The 17,388-nt window shown below is 50.3% G+C and overlaps 1 protein-coding gene across 2 annotated transcripts in view; it reads right to left on the bottom strand.

The window, feature by feature from the left end:
• The window catches only part of CACNA1S (calcium voltage-gated channel subunit alpha1 S), a 2,360,423-nt gene that overhangs the window by 1,591,205 nt on the left and 751,830 nt on the right, over positions 1-17,388 (bottom strand). For both annotated transcript variants that reach the window (XM_075352638.1, XM_075352639.1), the window contains exons 8-10: positions 434-537; positions 192-340; positions 31-112 (exon numbers count right to left, since the gene is read on the bottom strand). In XM_075352638.1, coding sequence (XP_075208753.1) covers positions 31-112; positions 192-340; positions 434-537 — 335 coding nt within the window. The remainder of the gene's footprint in view (positions 1-30; positions 113-191; positions 341-433; positions 538-17,388) is intronic.

The following is a 17,388-nucleotide window of genomic DNA, read 5'->3' as shown; positions in this document are numbered from 1 at the left end:
TTCATTTGTCTAATTGCCAAGTTCACTTACAAAAAGGAGATAAATTTGTTGATTCCCTGCATATCATACAGACTTTCAGTTTCAGAGCCATCCTCTTCTAATTGTAAAAGCCCTAAAATACAAAGAGAAATATTAATAGTGCAGACACACAAAACATCTCATTGCCCAAGGATTATTTTTTTTATTCTTACCATCCCTCGGTTCAGTATCCGGATCCATTACTTCTGCATGAGTGATCCAGTCTAAATAGCCTCGTAAATCCTCATCCATAGCCTGCTGTTCTCGCAATTTTTGGAAAGCACCACGAGATTTGGCTTTCTCTCGTTCTTTTGTAAACTCACTGCAAAGGGAAAGATAAAAAGCCTTATATAAACATAACAAACACTTGACTAAAGGTATATTATAGTGCTAAAATAAAAGTGAAAAATCATACCCACTCAAGACGCCAAGAACCAAATTTAGCACAAAGAAGGACCCCAGTAGAATAAGGCTGACAAAATAAATCCAAGGCCATTCATTTCCAATTGCATCATTTACCTAAACAAAAAAGGGTATTTTTCCATTTAACATTCCATTATAGTTTCAATGCATCAAACCAGTAAAAAGTAATGTAGCTAAGAAAATAACTGTTTGCAATCGAAATGAGACCTATGTATTTAAACACCTATATTATGATCACAAGTCCCAGCCCAATCAAGTCTTTTATGAAACAAACTTACAACATCATTGAGATTTTATATAGTTTGAATTTGGTAGAGTGGCAATAAAGACATGCGTTCATAATATGGATGCTAAAATGTGCGCCCATTATGGCTTTCTCAATAAGTCTTTGGAGAAAACAAGTCCAATAGGGTCATACCCTGTATGATTGAAAATTAAACAAGTGCAGTGTTCGCTCACCTTGAGTGGTTGTGTCTAAGACAATCCTAAATAAACCTTATAACCAGCTACTGCAGAAACCATGAGCTCTAAGGCTATAGAAGATTAAAAAACAGAACCAGAACAATGATGTAGTTATTTCCATACTGATGCGAACGATGAAATCACCAATACACTGGTTGGAGATAAAAAGTGGCTTACTTCAACGCGTTTCGAAGTGAACTTCACTTCTTTATGGTGGCTTTCCTCAGGAAGAATTGAGAATCACTTCAAAATGTGCTGAAATAAACCACCTTTCATCTACAACCAGTGTATTGGCTATTTCATTGTTTCACAGCAGCGCAGAGATAACCATACAATTATTCTGGTTCCATTTTTGGATATTCTAAGTCCAAATGTGGCAAATAGTTTTACCTGTGGATTTTCTTGCAAATCATGAATGAATCTGCAAATCAAACAATTCACATATACTACCTGAAGATTTTGAAGCAAATAAAAACAGTCGGGAGTCCTTAGTAGTTGATCGAACCGGCAAAAATCCAGGACTGGCAGATCACTTGTCGGATTGAAAAAAAGTCCGGATCTGCTCCAGATTCTGGTGTGCATATAAATCTCTGGGGACCAGAATCTGGAGATTAAATACATTTGTGGAGGTGATAGGGGGGTAGGAGCGCGCGCAGTGTTCTCACCAGAGGCTGTGTCATGGCAGCAAACTCATTCCGGGTCATGCTTTTCCCTTCTGGAGACGACAATTCAATATTCATTGTTTTGCCCGCCCACCGGTGCGTGTAATTGGTTGCAGTTAAACATGACCCCAACCTGAGTGTCAGCGTGTCAGCTGACTGCAACCAATCACAGGCGGCAGGACGGCCGGGGGGGCGGGGAAAGCAGCGCAAGTGTCTGCAGGTCAGTAAGGTGAACATGCATGTGTTTAAGAAACACATGCACGCTCTTATCAGAAGTGTGTGTGCGCGGCTGTGCCTGTGATGCGATGTCAGACTCGTACAAGTCTGGCATGACATCACCCGGCACGGTCTGTCGCTCTCTGAACATGAGCGTTCATGTACCTAGAAACACATGCACGCTCCTGTCAGAAGTGTGCGCGGCTTTGCTGCAAGTGTGACTCCAGCCTAAAAGAAACTGCATACGGCTTTTTTATTTAATTTAAATAAATAAATTAAAAAAACGACATGCGGTCCCGCGGGGCCGCGATAACTGCATGGCAGGCAGATACTGTCACAGGCTAGGGCGCATCTGCCTGCAACCAATCACAGACGAGGGGACAGCTGGTAAAACATGGCGGGGAAAACATGTAAGCTGTGTGTATACGATGCACAGTACAGGAAGTGAATGCGCGACCTGGAAGCAGTGTGCCGCCATGACACCGAGTCTCTGTAAGTATGAAACATTGTTTTATTTCTGTTTTTCTTTATTTTTCTATTATTTTCCCCAGTGCTGAATCCAGATCGCGCACCCCGAATCCCGGATCCAGGTCTGGCACCCAGGCATCTTTGAAACCACGCAGATCCGGACTTTTACAGTTTGAGGAGGGGGGCCGGGGCGCTGCAGCCAGCGGGGACACCTGTGCTAGTGCAGGAGCATGGGTGCCGAGTGATGTGTCAGCACAGGAGGTGGCGGTGAGCAGCAGGTCACCTGTGATTGCTGACAGGCGGCTCCATTCTGCAGTGCAGCTCCCGGCACAGCAGTCTCCCCCTGGAGGGGGAGGGCTCAACCTGAGGAGGCTTGTGTCGGCCCCGTGGGGCAGGGGACTGCAGTAGCTCAAGGATGGAGCCTGACTCAGCGGGATAGGGCGGACGTGACCCCTTGCAGTCGGCAGGGGGGGACATCCCAGAAGAGAGGACGGTCCACGGCGACGGCCGTCGGGGCAGAACGGTTCGGCAGGGTTTTTTCGTTGCTGCCTCTAGAAAAGTTTAATTTGGATAAAGTTAAGCCGAGTGATTCCAAAAAGGATAAGGAAGAGGAGGAAAAGTGCCGTTATAGGCTTATTCCTCGAACATTTGCAAATTGGCTGCAGGAATTTGCAATTCTAGCAGGTGTTATTGGGGAGAAGGAACCCGAACAGTGTTCGGCATTGTTCAGGTATATGGATACGATTCTAGAGGCTCATAGGACTTCTGGTGGTTTAGCCTGGCTGCGGTACGATGAGCAGTTTTCACAGAGGAAGGCTTTGCGGACAGGCATGAGGTGGGATCATAAGGACATATCCTTATGGATGAGGTTGATGGCGGCTCCCAGTCAACCCTTTTGTGGGGGAGCCGGGGGATCAGGTGTCGGGGCCCTGGCGAGTCAGAAGAAGGGGTTTTGTTGGCAATTTAATGAAGGGCAGTGCAAGTTTGGAGCGGCATGTTGGTTCAAATATCAAATATTAACGGCACGTAACACATAACCAGCAAAACACAAATGTAACAGGCAACAGAGTCTCACCCTTCCGCTGGCTCACCAGGGATTATTATGTCCTTGCCTCAGAGCTTAAAGGGCCCCTTACTCCAATCCAGCAGCACCCCGCTTTCGGTGGGCACCCACCGCGACTGGAATAACGCCAGATTTAGGAAGCTGGCTGAGGTCTGCAAAGTCTGTAGCCAGGTAACCAAATTGTCCCAACCTGGGTTTCTTCCTTAAGTAGTCTCTGGTATGATGATATAATCCTGGCAGCCGGAGTCGAAATCCCTAGACTGTGGATATGGTCTCCAATCGGAACCGGAGTCCCTAGATTGAAGCCACAAGGTATCTTGATCCTCTAGCCAGCTCCTAAGAGCTTAGACTGGATCCATCAGCATCCATCAACCACTGGTGACTTAAGGAAGTTCCTTGATATAGCCATCGCCTTCCCTTAGGTTATACTGTGCCCTTATCGGATTGGTTGCACAAGGTTGCTTCTCTTATTGGATGAATTTCAAGCTATATTCAAATATCCAGAGACAAGGGTGGGACAGGTATGTTACATCACATCTAGCAATTCAATTAGTAATACAATGGGAACTTTGCATAATTGAGTTATCTGGGTGTCTGGGCTTCAGTGGCCAATACAATTACATGAGCCAACAAGAGACTTGAAAAAACAATGTCCAAAGTCTTTAAACAAACTATCTTCATGTCTGGCTGAATTTTAAGAAATTTAACCCCTGCTAGACATTGACAGGGTCCATGTCGTCACAGTAATTCCCTTTTTTGGTCCTCTTCTTATAGTAATGTCTCCTTTCCTGGTCCTCTTCTTATAGTAATGTCCCCTTTCCTGGTCCTCTTTTTATAGTAATGTCCCCTTTCCTGATCCTCTTCTTGTAGTAATGTCCCCTTTCCTGGTTCTCTTCTTATAGTAATGTCTACATTCCTTGTCCTCTTCTTATAGTAATGTCTCCTTTCTTGGTCTTCTTCATATAGTAATGTCCCCTTTCCTGGTCAGCATTTTATAGTAATGTTCCCTTTCCTGGTCCTCTTCTTGTAGTAATGTCCTCTTTCCTGGTCCTCTTCTTATAGTAATGTCCCCTTTCTTGGTTCTCTTCCTATAGTAACGTCCCCTTTCCTGGTCCTCTTCTTGTAGTAATGTCCCCTTTCCTGGTCCTCTTCTTGTAGTCCCCTATTGTGCCATTCTTCACACACGCAAAAAAAGCAAAGACAAATTCTTCTCACTTGTCCTCGTTCCCTTTGTGGCCTGTTTCCTGCTTCTTGAATGCTGCCAGTGCAAGGGCCGCTGCTGACAGTGCTTTATATCAGAGGACAGATAGCCGGGTGCTGTGCAGAGATGAGCTCTGTATACAGCTTCTCAAGTGATCAGCTGCTAGCCTCTGATCATTGCTGTAGCTGTCTACAGAGCTTGTCCCTGCGCAGCACCCAGGAATCTGTCCTATTATATAAAGCGCTGACTGTCCGGCCCCAGCACAGGCAGCATTCACCAATAGGGCTGTGGGCCTGTACACTGCAAGCAGCATCAGGGGCCAGAGCTGACAGCGCTTTATATCAGAGGACAGATTCCCAGGCGCTGCACAGGTACGAGCTCTCTATTCAGCTTCTCCAGTGATCCACTGCTGGTTTCTGATTGGCCGGTGGCTGACAATTGCAGTAGCTGTATACAATGCTCGACCCTGTGCAGCGCCTGGGAATCTGTCCTCTGATATAAAATGCTGACTGGGCGGCCCCAGCACAGGCAGTGATCAGCAGGGGGACTGTGGCCTGTGCACTGCAAGCAGCATCAGGGGCAATCTGCGGCCCAGGGGCAAAGTCTTTGAGACAACTGCACTATGGGATATGTGGTAGGGTGCGGCGAAGGGGGGCGGGGACTCCACGCACTGTACCCGCCCAGCAGGGCTGCAACATGAAGTCTGCTGTGTTGCTTGTCAACAAGGTTCTGTCCCTATTGACGTGACATCACAAGAAGCAGCAAAATCACTCGCAGGAGTGGTCCCATGACTGCTCTTAACCGAGGGAGAGGGGCTGACAGCAGGGCAGGTAGGTAGTTGCAGGTATTTACCTTCCTCTATGTAGCCCAATAGTGAAATTACAAAAAAAAAGCAAGTTAAGTGGGATAACCACTTTAACCATTTAAAAGGTAGCAGACACTCTCAGTATTATTATTTTTTTCTGTGTAGTGAATAAAACAGGACAATAGAGTGTATTTTTTTCTGAAACCAAATCACTGAAAGAATTGACATGCTGCATATTTGAAAAAATGATTTCTACAAGAAATAAATAAACAACATGAGCATACGATTTCAGAAATCGTTTTCAGTTTGCTGCTACTGTAAAGCGCATCATTTTTTTACACAGCAAAATTGTGCAAAAAAAAAAAGAAACAAGGCAAAATACAAAGTGTAAACAACTCAACTAATCAGAGCCTCGAATACCATTGTAGCCAGGTACAAGTGCCTCTCAATAAATTAGAATATCATCAAAAAGTTAATTTATTTCAGTTATTCAATCCAAAAAGTGAAACACATATATTATATAGAGTCATTACAAACAGAGTTATCTATTTCAAGTGTTTATTTCTGTTAATGTTGTTGGTTATGGCTTACAGCCAATGAAAACCCAAAAGTCATCTCAGAAAATTAGAATAATTATCATAAAACATCTGCAAAGGCTTTCTAAGTGTTCAAAATGGTCCCTTAAGGCTGCTTTACACGCTACGACATCGCTAAAGCGATGTCGTTGGGGTCACGGAATTTGTAACGCACATCCGGCCGTGTTAGCGATGTCGTTGCGTGTGACACCTATGAGCGATTTTTAATCGTTGCAAAAACGTTCAAAATCGCTAATCGGTGACATGCCCCCCTATTCTCAATTATCGTTGCTACTGCATGTACGATGTTGTTCTTGGTTCCTGCGGCAGCACACATCGCTACGTGTGACACCGCAGGAACGAGGAACCTCACCTTACCTGCGGCCGCCGGCAATGAGGAAGGAAGGAGGTGGGCAGGATATTACATCCCGCTCATCTCCGCCCTTCCTTTTCTATTGGGCAGCGGTTCAGTCACGCTGCAAATGCTAGCGATGTCGGAGCGTGTAAAGCGGCCTTTAGTCTGGTTCGGTAGGCTACACAATCATGGGGAAGACTGTTGATTTGATAAATGTCCAGAAGGCAGTGATTGACACACTCCACAAGGAGGGTAAGCCACAAAAGGTCATTGCTAAAGAAGTTGGCTGTTCAGAGTGCTGTATCTATCCCGTTCCCTGGTTCCTCTGCCATGCTCCCCGGCTCCTCTGCCATGCTCCCCGGCTCCCCTGCCTTGCTCACCGGCTCCCCTGCCACGCTTCCCCGCTCTCAGGTTACGCTCTGCCGCTCCCGTGACAGGCTTCCCGGTCCACCGCTCCACAGCCTTCATGCCCCATCACCTGCGGTCCCCAGGCAGCCCGGTCCCCGCTCCCGGCGCCCATCGGTAACGCTGAGCCAGCCCGGCACTCCTGCCTCCTGTGCACCGCTCCCTGCTCTGGCTTCTGGCACCTGGGCCTCGCGCATGCGCATTAGGGCGCGCGCGCGGTCATTGACCCTCTCTTAAAGGGCCAGTGTCCTCCAACAGGATATTGAAGAATCAGGTACAGGGTATATAGGGGGATCCTTTCCAAGTGGGCGGGGCCTGTTCTTCGTGTTTGCTAAGCTAGGAGTCAGGTCTCCTTGTGTCTTGTGCCATACTTACCTATCTGTCTTGTAGAGTCGCCCCTGTCTCGCCAACCGGTCCTGACGACTCCCGAACCCCGAACGGTGACTGCCTGCCATCCCGTCAGTCCCTACCATCTCCGATCCCTGGATCCATGTGGTGACCCAGCTCCTCGCTCCGTTGGTTCTGGATTCTGCCTGACGTCATCTCGGCCTCCGAACCTGAGCTCTGTCACCCGGACTACCTTCAGAGACTCCGTGGTCCCAGGGACTTCTTCACTCCACTCCTCTGAATGGACTGTACTGCTACCTGTAGTGCTCCGGCTACCGGGCACCTTGCCCTCGGTGAGGTGTTCAGCCCAGTGGATTCACCTCCTGGGCCTACCCGTCCTCTTGGTCCTAACAGTATCCAAGCATATTAATGGAAGTTGAGAAAGGAAAAAGTGTAGTAGAAAAAGGAACACAAGCAACCGGGATAACAACAGATTTGAAAGGATTGTAAAGAAAAGGCCATTCAAAAATTTGGGGGATATTCAAAAGGAGTAGACTGCTGCTAGAGTCAGTACTTTAAGGGGTACTTTGCACGTTGCAACATCGCTACTGCGATATCGTTGGGGTCAAATTGAAAATGACGCACATCCGGCGCCAGTAACGACGTTGCAACGTGTAAAGCCTAGATGCACCGATAAACGATCGCAAAAGCATCGTAAATCGGTGATCTGTGTAGTGTCGGACATTTCCATAATGTTGCACCAATAGGAGATACGATGTTGCTCCTCATTCCTGCGGCAGCACACATCGCTGTGTGTAAAGCCGCAGGAGCGAGGAACATCTGCTTACCTGCCTCCACCGGATATGCGGAAGGAAGGAGGTGGGCGGGATGTTTATCTCATCTCCACCCCTCTGCTTCTATTGGCCGCCTGCCATGTGACGCCGCTGTGATGCCGCACGACCCGCCCCCTTAGGAAGGAGGCGGGTCACCGGCCAGAGCAACGTCGCAGGGCAGGTAAGTGCGTGTGAAGCTGCCGTAGCGATAATGTTCACTATGGCATCTATCACAAGATATCGCATGTGCAACGGGGGCGGGTACTATCGCGCTCGGCATCGCTATCATCAGATAGCGATGTCGCAGCGTGCAAAGTACCCCTAAGAGCCACCACACACAGACATATCCAGGACATGAGCTACCAGTGTTGCATTCCTTGTGTCAAGCCACTCACGACCAATAGAGAACACCAGAAGCATCCTACCTGGGCCAAGGAGATAAAGAACTGGACTGTTCCTCAGTGGTCCAAGGTGTTGTTTTCAGACGAAAGTAAATGTTGCATTTCATTTGGAAATCAAGATCCCAGAATCTGGAGGAAGAGTGGCGAGGCCATAATCCAAGCTGCTTGAGGTCTAGTGTGAAGTTTCCACAATCAGTGATGGTTTGGTGAGCCATGTCATCTGCTGGTGTAGGTCCACTGGTGTGTTTTAGTAAGACCAAAGTCAGCGCATCAATCTACCAGGAAATTTTAGAGCTTCCCTCTGCCAACAAACTTTTTGGAGATGGAAATTTCATTTTCCAGCAGGACTTTGCACCTGCCCACACAGCCAAAAGTACCAATACCTGGTTTTATAACCACATTATCACTGTGCTTAATTGGCCTTCAAACTCGCCTGACCTTATACCCACAGTGAATCATTGGGGTATTGTCAAGAGGAAGATGAGAGACACCAGACCCAACAATGCAGATGAGCTGAAAGCTGCTATCAAGGCAACCTGGGCTTCCATAACACTTCAACAGTGCACCAGGCTGATTGCCGCCATGTCGCATTGTTGCAGTAAAGGCCGCTTTACACGCTACGCAATCGCTATAGCGATGTCCGTGGGGTCACGGATTTTGTGACGCACATCCGGCCGCGAAAGCTATGTCGTCGCGTGTGACACCTATTAGCGATTCTGAATCGTTGCAAAAACGTTCAAAATCGCTAATCGGTGAAATCCCCCCTGATCTCAATTATTGTTGCTGCTGCCGGTACGATGTTGTTCCTCGTTCCTGCGGCAGCACACATCACTACGTGTGACACTGCAGGAACGAGGAACCTCACCTTACCTGCGTCCCGCCAGCAATGAGGAAGGAAGAAGGTGGGCGGGATGTTACGTCCCGCTCATCTCCGCCCCTCCGCTTTGATTGGCCGGCCGCTTAGTGACGACGCTGTGGCGCCGAACAAACTGCCCCCTTAGAAAGGAGGTGGTTCGACGGTCACAGCGACGTCGCTAAGCAGGTAAGTAGTGTGACGGGTCTGAGCGAAGTTGTGTGCCTCGGGCAGTGATTTGCCCGTGTCGCACAACTGATGGGGGCGAGTACGTACGCTAGCGATATCAGTACTGATATCACAGCGTCTAAAGCGGCCTTAATTCATGCAAAATGGTCTTATAAAATATTCTAATTTTCTGAGATAATGACTTTTGGGTTTTCATTGGCTGTAAGCCATAATCATCAACATTAACAGAAATAAACACTTGAAATAGATCACTCTGTTTGTAATAGCACTATATAATGTATTTCCCTTTTTGTATTGAAAAACTGAAATAAATAAACTTTTTATGATATTCTAATTTATTTGTACAACATACTGTATTTTTATTAATGATATTCTAATTTATTGAGATGCACTTGTATGTCTTTCTCAGAACTGTTGCAGTGTACCAGAGAAAACACAGTTTGGAAAACTGTCCTAGGATTATCGGGAGAGACCTAACTAGTCTGGCATCACACCCTAGATGGCTATTCCCTAGATTGTTGTAGTTGACTGACAGGTCACTCATTATCTACACACATAGTACAGAACTGTCAATTAACTGGCTCAGGGCAATGAGAAGATAGCCAAACAATATGACAAACTAGTCGGGTCTCTCCCTTTAGTCACTGGTCAGCTTTTCGAAGCAGGTTTCTCCAAAATGCCATTGCATTTTAAATAAAGATATATCTTTCTGCAATTACGCAGTCAGACTCTAATTCCTCTTATTTATCTTTCTATGATTCTATACACGTTATTACTCATATACACTGTTATTATTTAGGAAAACCTGCACTTCCAGGGAGTTGACCCGGATTACCCTTTAGGTCCTTTTCAACTGTACCATTCTATGATTCTATTATTTCTGCTACCCGTGGTTGGGCAGTATTAATTTAGTGACATGCTCCCTTTAAGAATCAATTGATAAATACCTCTCTCTCCTCGCTGCTCCTCCGCTTCTCCCCTCTGCAAATCCCTTCATTGGCTCCAAATTCCCCAAAGTATCCAATTCAGGCTACTAACACTGGCCTACAAAGCTGTCCATAATCTGTCTCTCCTCCATAAAATGGTGAACTAATCTCCTGATATCTCTCATGGCATAATCCCTGGTCTTCCCAAGACCTGCTCTTTTCCTCAACACTTGTACATTTTTCACCCAATCGCCTACAAGAATTCTCCCAAATGTCCCCCATCCTCCAAATTCTGTGCCCCTACATTCAATTATCCACCATATTTGGAACTTTCATGCTGAACTTGAAAAACCATCTCTTCAGAACAGCTTACAGCCTGAAATGATCCCACTGCCACCTCACCACCAATATAAGAGCTGCTGAAACTCCCCAATTTTATGTCTTCTTCTGCATTATTTTACAGAATATAAGCCTGCAAGGGCATGACCCTCTCCTTTCTGTAGCAGTCTGTCTCTATTAGTTTGTGTGGCACCCTGGGCAAGCCAGGACGTCACAGGTACTGCAACAACACACCCCACACCCCGGTTAGGCACATCAGCCGCACGCACAAATCCTTGTTGCCTCCCTCCAGGGGCTGATGTCCACACCAGGTGGGGCGGAGCCAGGCAGTTGGCCCCGCCCATCGAGGAGTTAACAGTCCTGGAGGCGGGAAAAGGGTTCAGTTCAGTTTTGGAGTTTAGGGAAGTGGTAGTAGAGGAGCCAGACTGACCGTGTCCGGGTACGTGGCCCGGGCACTTACAGCAAGGTTTGCAGACGGTGGTGGCCGTCTTCAGGAGAGGCCTATCGATGCGGAACCATAGGGCCGGGGTTGGGCCGTGGCCCACCGGTACCAAACCGGGGAGCGAAGAGAAGCCAGCACCAAACCGGCAGGGCTGCGGACCCTGACCAGGCTGGGAGTCGCCGTTAAACCGGTCAAATCCATTAGCGAAGGGAACCTACGGGGTTTCTCAGCAACAAAGTCCCGATTGAAGGCAACCGTCCAAACCGTGAGGGAGATAAAGCTACTGCCAGAGCTAGAGCTCCCAGGGCCAGAGCCTGCGGGCAAAAGGGGCTCCTCCAGCATCTATCCAGCTGGGGAGCGGGTTACCGGTGGGAAGCCATCGGGACCGAAGACACACAGAAGGTGCAGGGAAAGGCAGCCATCACTAACCGTCCTGGAGTCATCACTGCAGCCGGCTGCGGAACCCATCCATCCAGCCGTTTGTTTTACCGAAGACTCTGTGTTCATTACTGGCTGAGTGAGTACCACCGTGCCGTCTGGCACCGCGCTGCCCCCGTGACCCTGCACCTCACCTGCCCTGCAAGCCTCCCTTCCTCACCAACCCCTACCGGGCCCCGGGACCACCAAATCCCCCTACCCACGGAGGGGAGAGAAACATCTCGGCTGCTCCCTGTCATCGCATCGAGTCCCCGGATCAGGCCCACCACTCGAGCCACCGAGTAGCAGTAACAGCGCCGGACCCAAGCGTGGTAGTGAGCACAGCGGCCCCCCTCCCCGCCCGCGACAACTTGGCGTCACGAACAGGATCTTACCGTTCTACCGGCTGGTAGAAGTGCGCCTTGTAGCCCCCTGCCGGAGGTGTCCGGCCGAAAATTTTCAGAATCCGCCATTTTTGGGCGCGAAGATTTCCCCGCTCGAGCGTCTTCCCGAGCAGTCGAGGCGCGAAAGCCGAAGCCCCGCCCCTGAAGAGGAGGTACTTAGAGAAAACCAAGGGGGGACGGGTGGCGGCCGGCCGCATGTGAACCGCGGCTATAAAGGCAGGGACGCCAGGACTCTGTGGCCATCTTTTGGTTCCTGGAAGAGGCCGCTGCTAAGATGCTGAGACCGGTGGAAGCCCGGACCGTCCAGCTAAGCAACCGTCTGCAGATCCGTGTGCAGCTCCTCCTGGAGGAGTGGGAGGCCGACATGGCGGACGTGGTGGCGGCTATACGGAGACGCGAAGTGGAGGAAGATCTGGAGGAGCGGGTAAGAGACCCACGCCCCTGTATTCCCGAGGTATCGGCCGCTGCAGCTGAGGGGCCCGGCCTGTACCTGCTCACTCTGCTGCCTCCCCCGCTACCCACGTTACTCGCTACCGCCCCGCCACTAGGCCCGCTACCCGCCCAACCGGTACCCCCACCCGTCCGCTCAAGCGGACCGACCTGCAGCAGAAGTCCGCAACCGTCCCGAACCGCTTCCTTGGAAGCTACCAAAGACCGTGCTTAGTCCTGTACCGGCTTAGGCAGTCCGTTCCGTGCAGGAGGAGGCGGAGGTCGAGCGGGAGAGGAACCCTGTACCCATCCCCCATGCCTCGGCTGAGGCTGCGCCGGGTCGTTGCTGCGAGGCAGCGCCACAGGCCATGACACCGCGGGAGCTTCCACAGAGGATGCCAGTGATGGGCAGCATGGTGGAAGTCTCGCGGGGCCCGACCCACGCGCAGGGGCAAGCAGTAGCCTTTTACTGGGACAGGGAACTGACCCCGCTGGGCTGAGAAATTGCGGAGAGGGAGAAGCGGAGAGCTGAGTTGATAGCCCGCACCATCAAGGAAAAGGAGAGCCTCCGCAGAGCCACCTTCCGTGTACGGGACCCGATCCATGAAGGGCAAGTAAGGAAGTTCGATGTCCGTCGGGGGTACGGATTCATCTACGAACCGAGCCTGGAGGCCGAGGTCTTTGTAGCCCGTCGGGACGTTAATGCCCACTTACCGGAGGACCACCCGGGCCGGAACCTGATGCCAGGGGATTTGGTCCAGTACAGCCATCATTGCGGAGAGAGGGGCTGGTTTGCCCTGGACGCTAAACTGAAGGGCAGTCAGGAGGCTCAAGTACCAGCCCAGCCCCCTCCTCCGGCGGATGTAGTGGATTTGAAGTAAGTCAGCGGTCCTCCGTTGCACCGTTGTTCCCCCATTGGGATCACCAGTACCGTTGTTAAGTGAGTAAATGAAAAATGAATCAACCAAAGTTTAACCAGATTGTCGACTGTGATTGAACCGGCCGTTGCCGGCAAGTTGTCCCCGAGGGGACCCTTTTGCACCGTGCGTAAGGAACTGCTTACGGACATGCCCGAGAACTTGCAGGGCAACCACAAACTTAGTGGAATGTAAATAAAATGTTGGCATTTTCCGTGACCGCCTCCGGAGAGGCTGATTTGGAGGATGGGCCTGGAGGAAATGGATGGCACAGGCCCGCCACTACCGTAACCGGTGGCGATCCTCCGGGGAGTCAGGGGTTCCCCATGGACGTGGGTCCCCTGAAGTGACCGTAGGGTGCGAAGTACCGTACCCGTACCTGCTCGGGCAGCCTGGACATGGACTGGGCTCAAGGGGTGTTGCCCATTTTCTTAGGGGCAGCATCAAGGCCAGGTTTTTTGGGTGGGAGAGAGTGGAAGCCGTTGTTCAATAAAAATTTGACTGCCGTTTAGTAACGTTAAAGCAAATGCCTCCCGTAAGGGAAGATGTTTGAACATGTTGAAAATGTTAATGTTTTTCTACCTCTTTTTCAGTTGTAAAAATAAAACCGGTGATGGACGGGCAGCCCGAGGAAGGTCTGCATTTAACCAAGGGGGAATGTGGCGCCCTGGGCAAGCCAGGACATCACAGGTACTGCAACAACACACCCCACACCCCGGTTAGGCACATCAGCCGCACACACAAATCCTTGTTGCCTCCCTCCAGGGGCTGATGTCCACACCAGGTGGGGTGGAGCCAGGCAGTTGGCCCCGCCCATCGAGGAGTTCACAGTCCTGGAGGCGGGAAAAGGGTTCAGTTCAGTTTTGGAGTTTAGGGAAGTGGTAGTAGAGGAGCCAGACTGACCGTGTCCGGGTACATGGCCCGGGCACTTACAGCAAGGTTTGCAGACGGTGGTGGCCGTCTGCAGGAGAAGCCTATCAACGTGGAACCGTAGGGCCGGGGTTGGGCGGTGGCCCACCGGTACCGAACCGAGGAGCGAAGAGAAGCCAGCACCAAACCGGCAGGGCTGCGGACCCCGACCAGGCTGGGAGTTGCCGTTAAACCGGTCAAATCCATTAGCGAAGGGAACCTCCGGGGTTTCTCAGCAACAAAGTAACGATTGAAGGCAACCGTTTAAACCGTGAAGGAGATAAAGCTACCGCCAGAGCTAGAGCTCCCAGGGCCAGAGCCTGCGGGCAAAAGGGGCTCCTCCAGCATCTATCCAGCTGGGGAGCGGGTTACCGGTGGGAAGCCATCGGGACCGAAGACACACAGAAGGTGCAGGGAAAGGCAGCCATCACTAACCGTCCGGGAGTCATCACTGCAGCCGGCTGCGGGACCCGTCCATCCAGCCGTTTGTTTTACCAGAGACTCTGTGTTCATTACTGGCTGAGTGAGTACCACCGTATCGTCCGGCACCGCGCTGCCCCCGCGACCCTGCACCTCACCTGCCCTGCAAGCCTCCCTTCCTCACCAACCCCTACCGGGCCCCGGGACCACCAAATCCCCCTACCCACAGAGGGGAGAGAAACATCTCAGCTGCTCCCTGTCATCGCTCCCGGGATCCCCGTCCAGAGCAGCGGTGGTGTCCCCGACCTCACCACAAACCGTGGGTGGCGTCACGGACCGACATCCCAAATCCCAACAATCAACCCCCCTTTCACTCACGGGCAAGGAGCGCTGCTCGAGTTCCCGGATCCGGCCCACCGCTCGAGCCACCGAGCAGCAGTAGCAGCGCCGGACCCGAGCGTGGTAGTGAGCGCAGCGGCCCCCCTCCCCGCCCGCGACATTTGCTCATTGTAATTTTTATTTAAGTTTTGTATGTAACCCCTTCTCATGTACAGAACCATGAAATTAACCCCTTCATGACCTTGAATGTACGGGTATATCTTGTAAGTTGGGGACTTTCCAACCTGGGACGCACCAGAACGTCCTGGCGATCATGGAGGCATAAGAGCTGCAAGGTGAACAGTGTAAAAAATAAATAAATCAATTTCTTGAACTACTATTAATTTGTTCATTCCCAAAGATTGAAGTACGGTGGGGTTCATATTCATCTTGCGTTCTAAGCTGGGCGCTTACATCGGGTATTACATGTAAATCGCTGAAACACGTGATTCAGACAAAATTTCCAATGGAAAATTCACTGTAATGAGGCAGAGGGAATCACTTTGAACTCCCTTCTAGCCTGTGGTGCAGCGATAACCATCTTTTTATCCTTTTTTTATTTTTGCACAAAAGTGTGGTCATCCATATTTTTTTCACCTTTGAAAAGACAGATGTGACGCGTTGGCAAAACCAGGTAGTCACAGATGACTGTACCCCCCACCAAGGGGTACAGGAATCGCCTCCTCCTTTAGAATTAACACCACATCTCACACACAGGAACATCAGCCACCAAGCCTTGTCGCCCCCCCTATGACAGCCAGGACACACCAGTGGGCGGGACCAGGCAGATGGCAATGCCCACCTAGGGGTCTAGAGGTAACAAGGGGAGAGAACCAGTCAGTTCAGTACGGAGTTGAGTTCAGTTGTAGTTGGAGGAGTGCAGACAGAGTCAAACAGTGAGGAGTCTGCAGTGTGGTCAGGGTTGGAGCTCTTGGACCACAGGAGAACCGACTAGGTGGCAGACGGCAGTGTAGGGCCACAGGCAAAGGAGATCCGGTCGCGGGAAGCCTGAAGTGGACCGGGGCAGGGTTGTAGCCCGGTACCGACAATGGGAATCTGGTCCGGAGGCCGTGTACAGGCGGTGTACCTGGACCCTAGGACGAGGCAAGCTTCAGGCCCCTTATTATTATTATTATTATTTATTTATAGAGCACCATTGATTCCATGGTGCTGTACATGAGAAGGGGGTTACATACAGAATACATATTCAAGTTTCAATAGACAGACTAGTACAGAGGGAAGAGGGCCCTGCCCTTGCGGGCTTACATTCTAAAGGATTTTGGGGAGGAGACAGTAGGTGAGGTGTAGGTTGGGCGGCAGCTCCGCATGGTAGTGGGGCGGCAGCTCCGCACGGTGGTGGGGCGGCAGCTCCGCACTGTGGTGGGGCGGCAGCTCCGCACGGTGGTGAAGCAGTGAGGTCATTGAATGTTATAGGCATTTCTGAACAGATGAGTTTTGAAGTTCCATTTGAAGTTTGAAAGTGTAGTAGATAGTCTGACATGTTGAGGCAGTGAGTTCCAGGAGACTGGGGATGCTCGGGAGAAGTCTTGGAGTCGGTTGCGTGAAGAGCGAATGAGAGAGGAGGAGAGAAGGAGATCTTGGGAGGACCGGAGATTACGTTTTGGAGTGTAGCGAGAGATTAGTTCAGAGATATACGGAGACGACAGATTATGGATGGCTTTGTAAGTCAGTGTTAGTAGTTTGAATTGGATACGATGGAAGATTGGGAGCCAATGGATGGATTTGCAGAGAGGAGAAGCGAGGTGGTATTGAGGAGAGAGGTGGATCATTTGGGCAGCAGAATTAAGGATGCACTGGAGAGGGGCGAGCGTGTAAGCAGGGACACCACAGAGGAGGATGTTGCAGTAGTCGAGGCGGGAGATTATGAGAGCATGCACTAGCATTTTTGTAGATTGAGAATTGAGGAAAGGGCGGATTCTGGAAATATTTTTGAGTTGAAGATGGCAGGAGGTGGTCAGGGATTGGATGTGTGGTATGAAAGACAAGGCAGAGTCAAAGGTCACTCCGAGGCACCGAACTTTGGGTGCTGGGGAGCGCGTGATGTTATTTATTGTAATAGGTAGATCAGGTAGAGAGTGTAGGTGAGATGGAGGAAAGATTATCAGTTTAGTTTTGGCCACATTGAGCTTTAGGAAGCGAGAGGAAAAGAAGGAAGATATAGCCCATAGGCACTCTGGGATTCTGGACAGCAGAGAAGTGACATCTGGACCAGAGAGGTAGATCTGAGTGTCATCAGCATATAGGTGGTACTGGAAACCATGGGACTTTATGAGTTGTCCCAGGCCAAATGTATAGATGGAAAAGAGTAAGGGTCCCAGGACAGAGCCTTGAGGGACGCTAACAGAGCGATAGCGGGATGCAGAGGTTGTGTGGGAGTGGGAGACACTAAAAGTGCGGCTGGAGAGGTATGAAGAGATCCAAGAGAGGGTGAGGTCTCTGACACCAAGGGAAGAGAGGATCTGTAGTAGGAGGGAGTGGTCGACAGTGTCAAAGGCTGAGGATAGGTCTATAAGTAGGAGTATAGAGAAGT

Source organism: Anomaloglossus baeobatrachus, chromosome 1 (assembly GCF_048569485.1).
Source record: "Anomaloglossus baeobatrachus isolate aAnoBae1 chromosome 1, aAnoBae1.hap1, whole genome shotgun sequence".
Taxonomy (NCBI): Eukaryota; Metazoa; Chordata; class Amphibia; order Anura; family Aromobatidae; genus Anomaloglossus; species Anomaloglossus baeobatrachus.
This window is presented reverse-complemented; position numbering and strand designations above follow the sequence as displayed.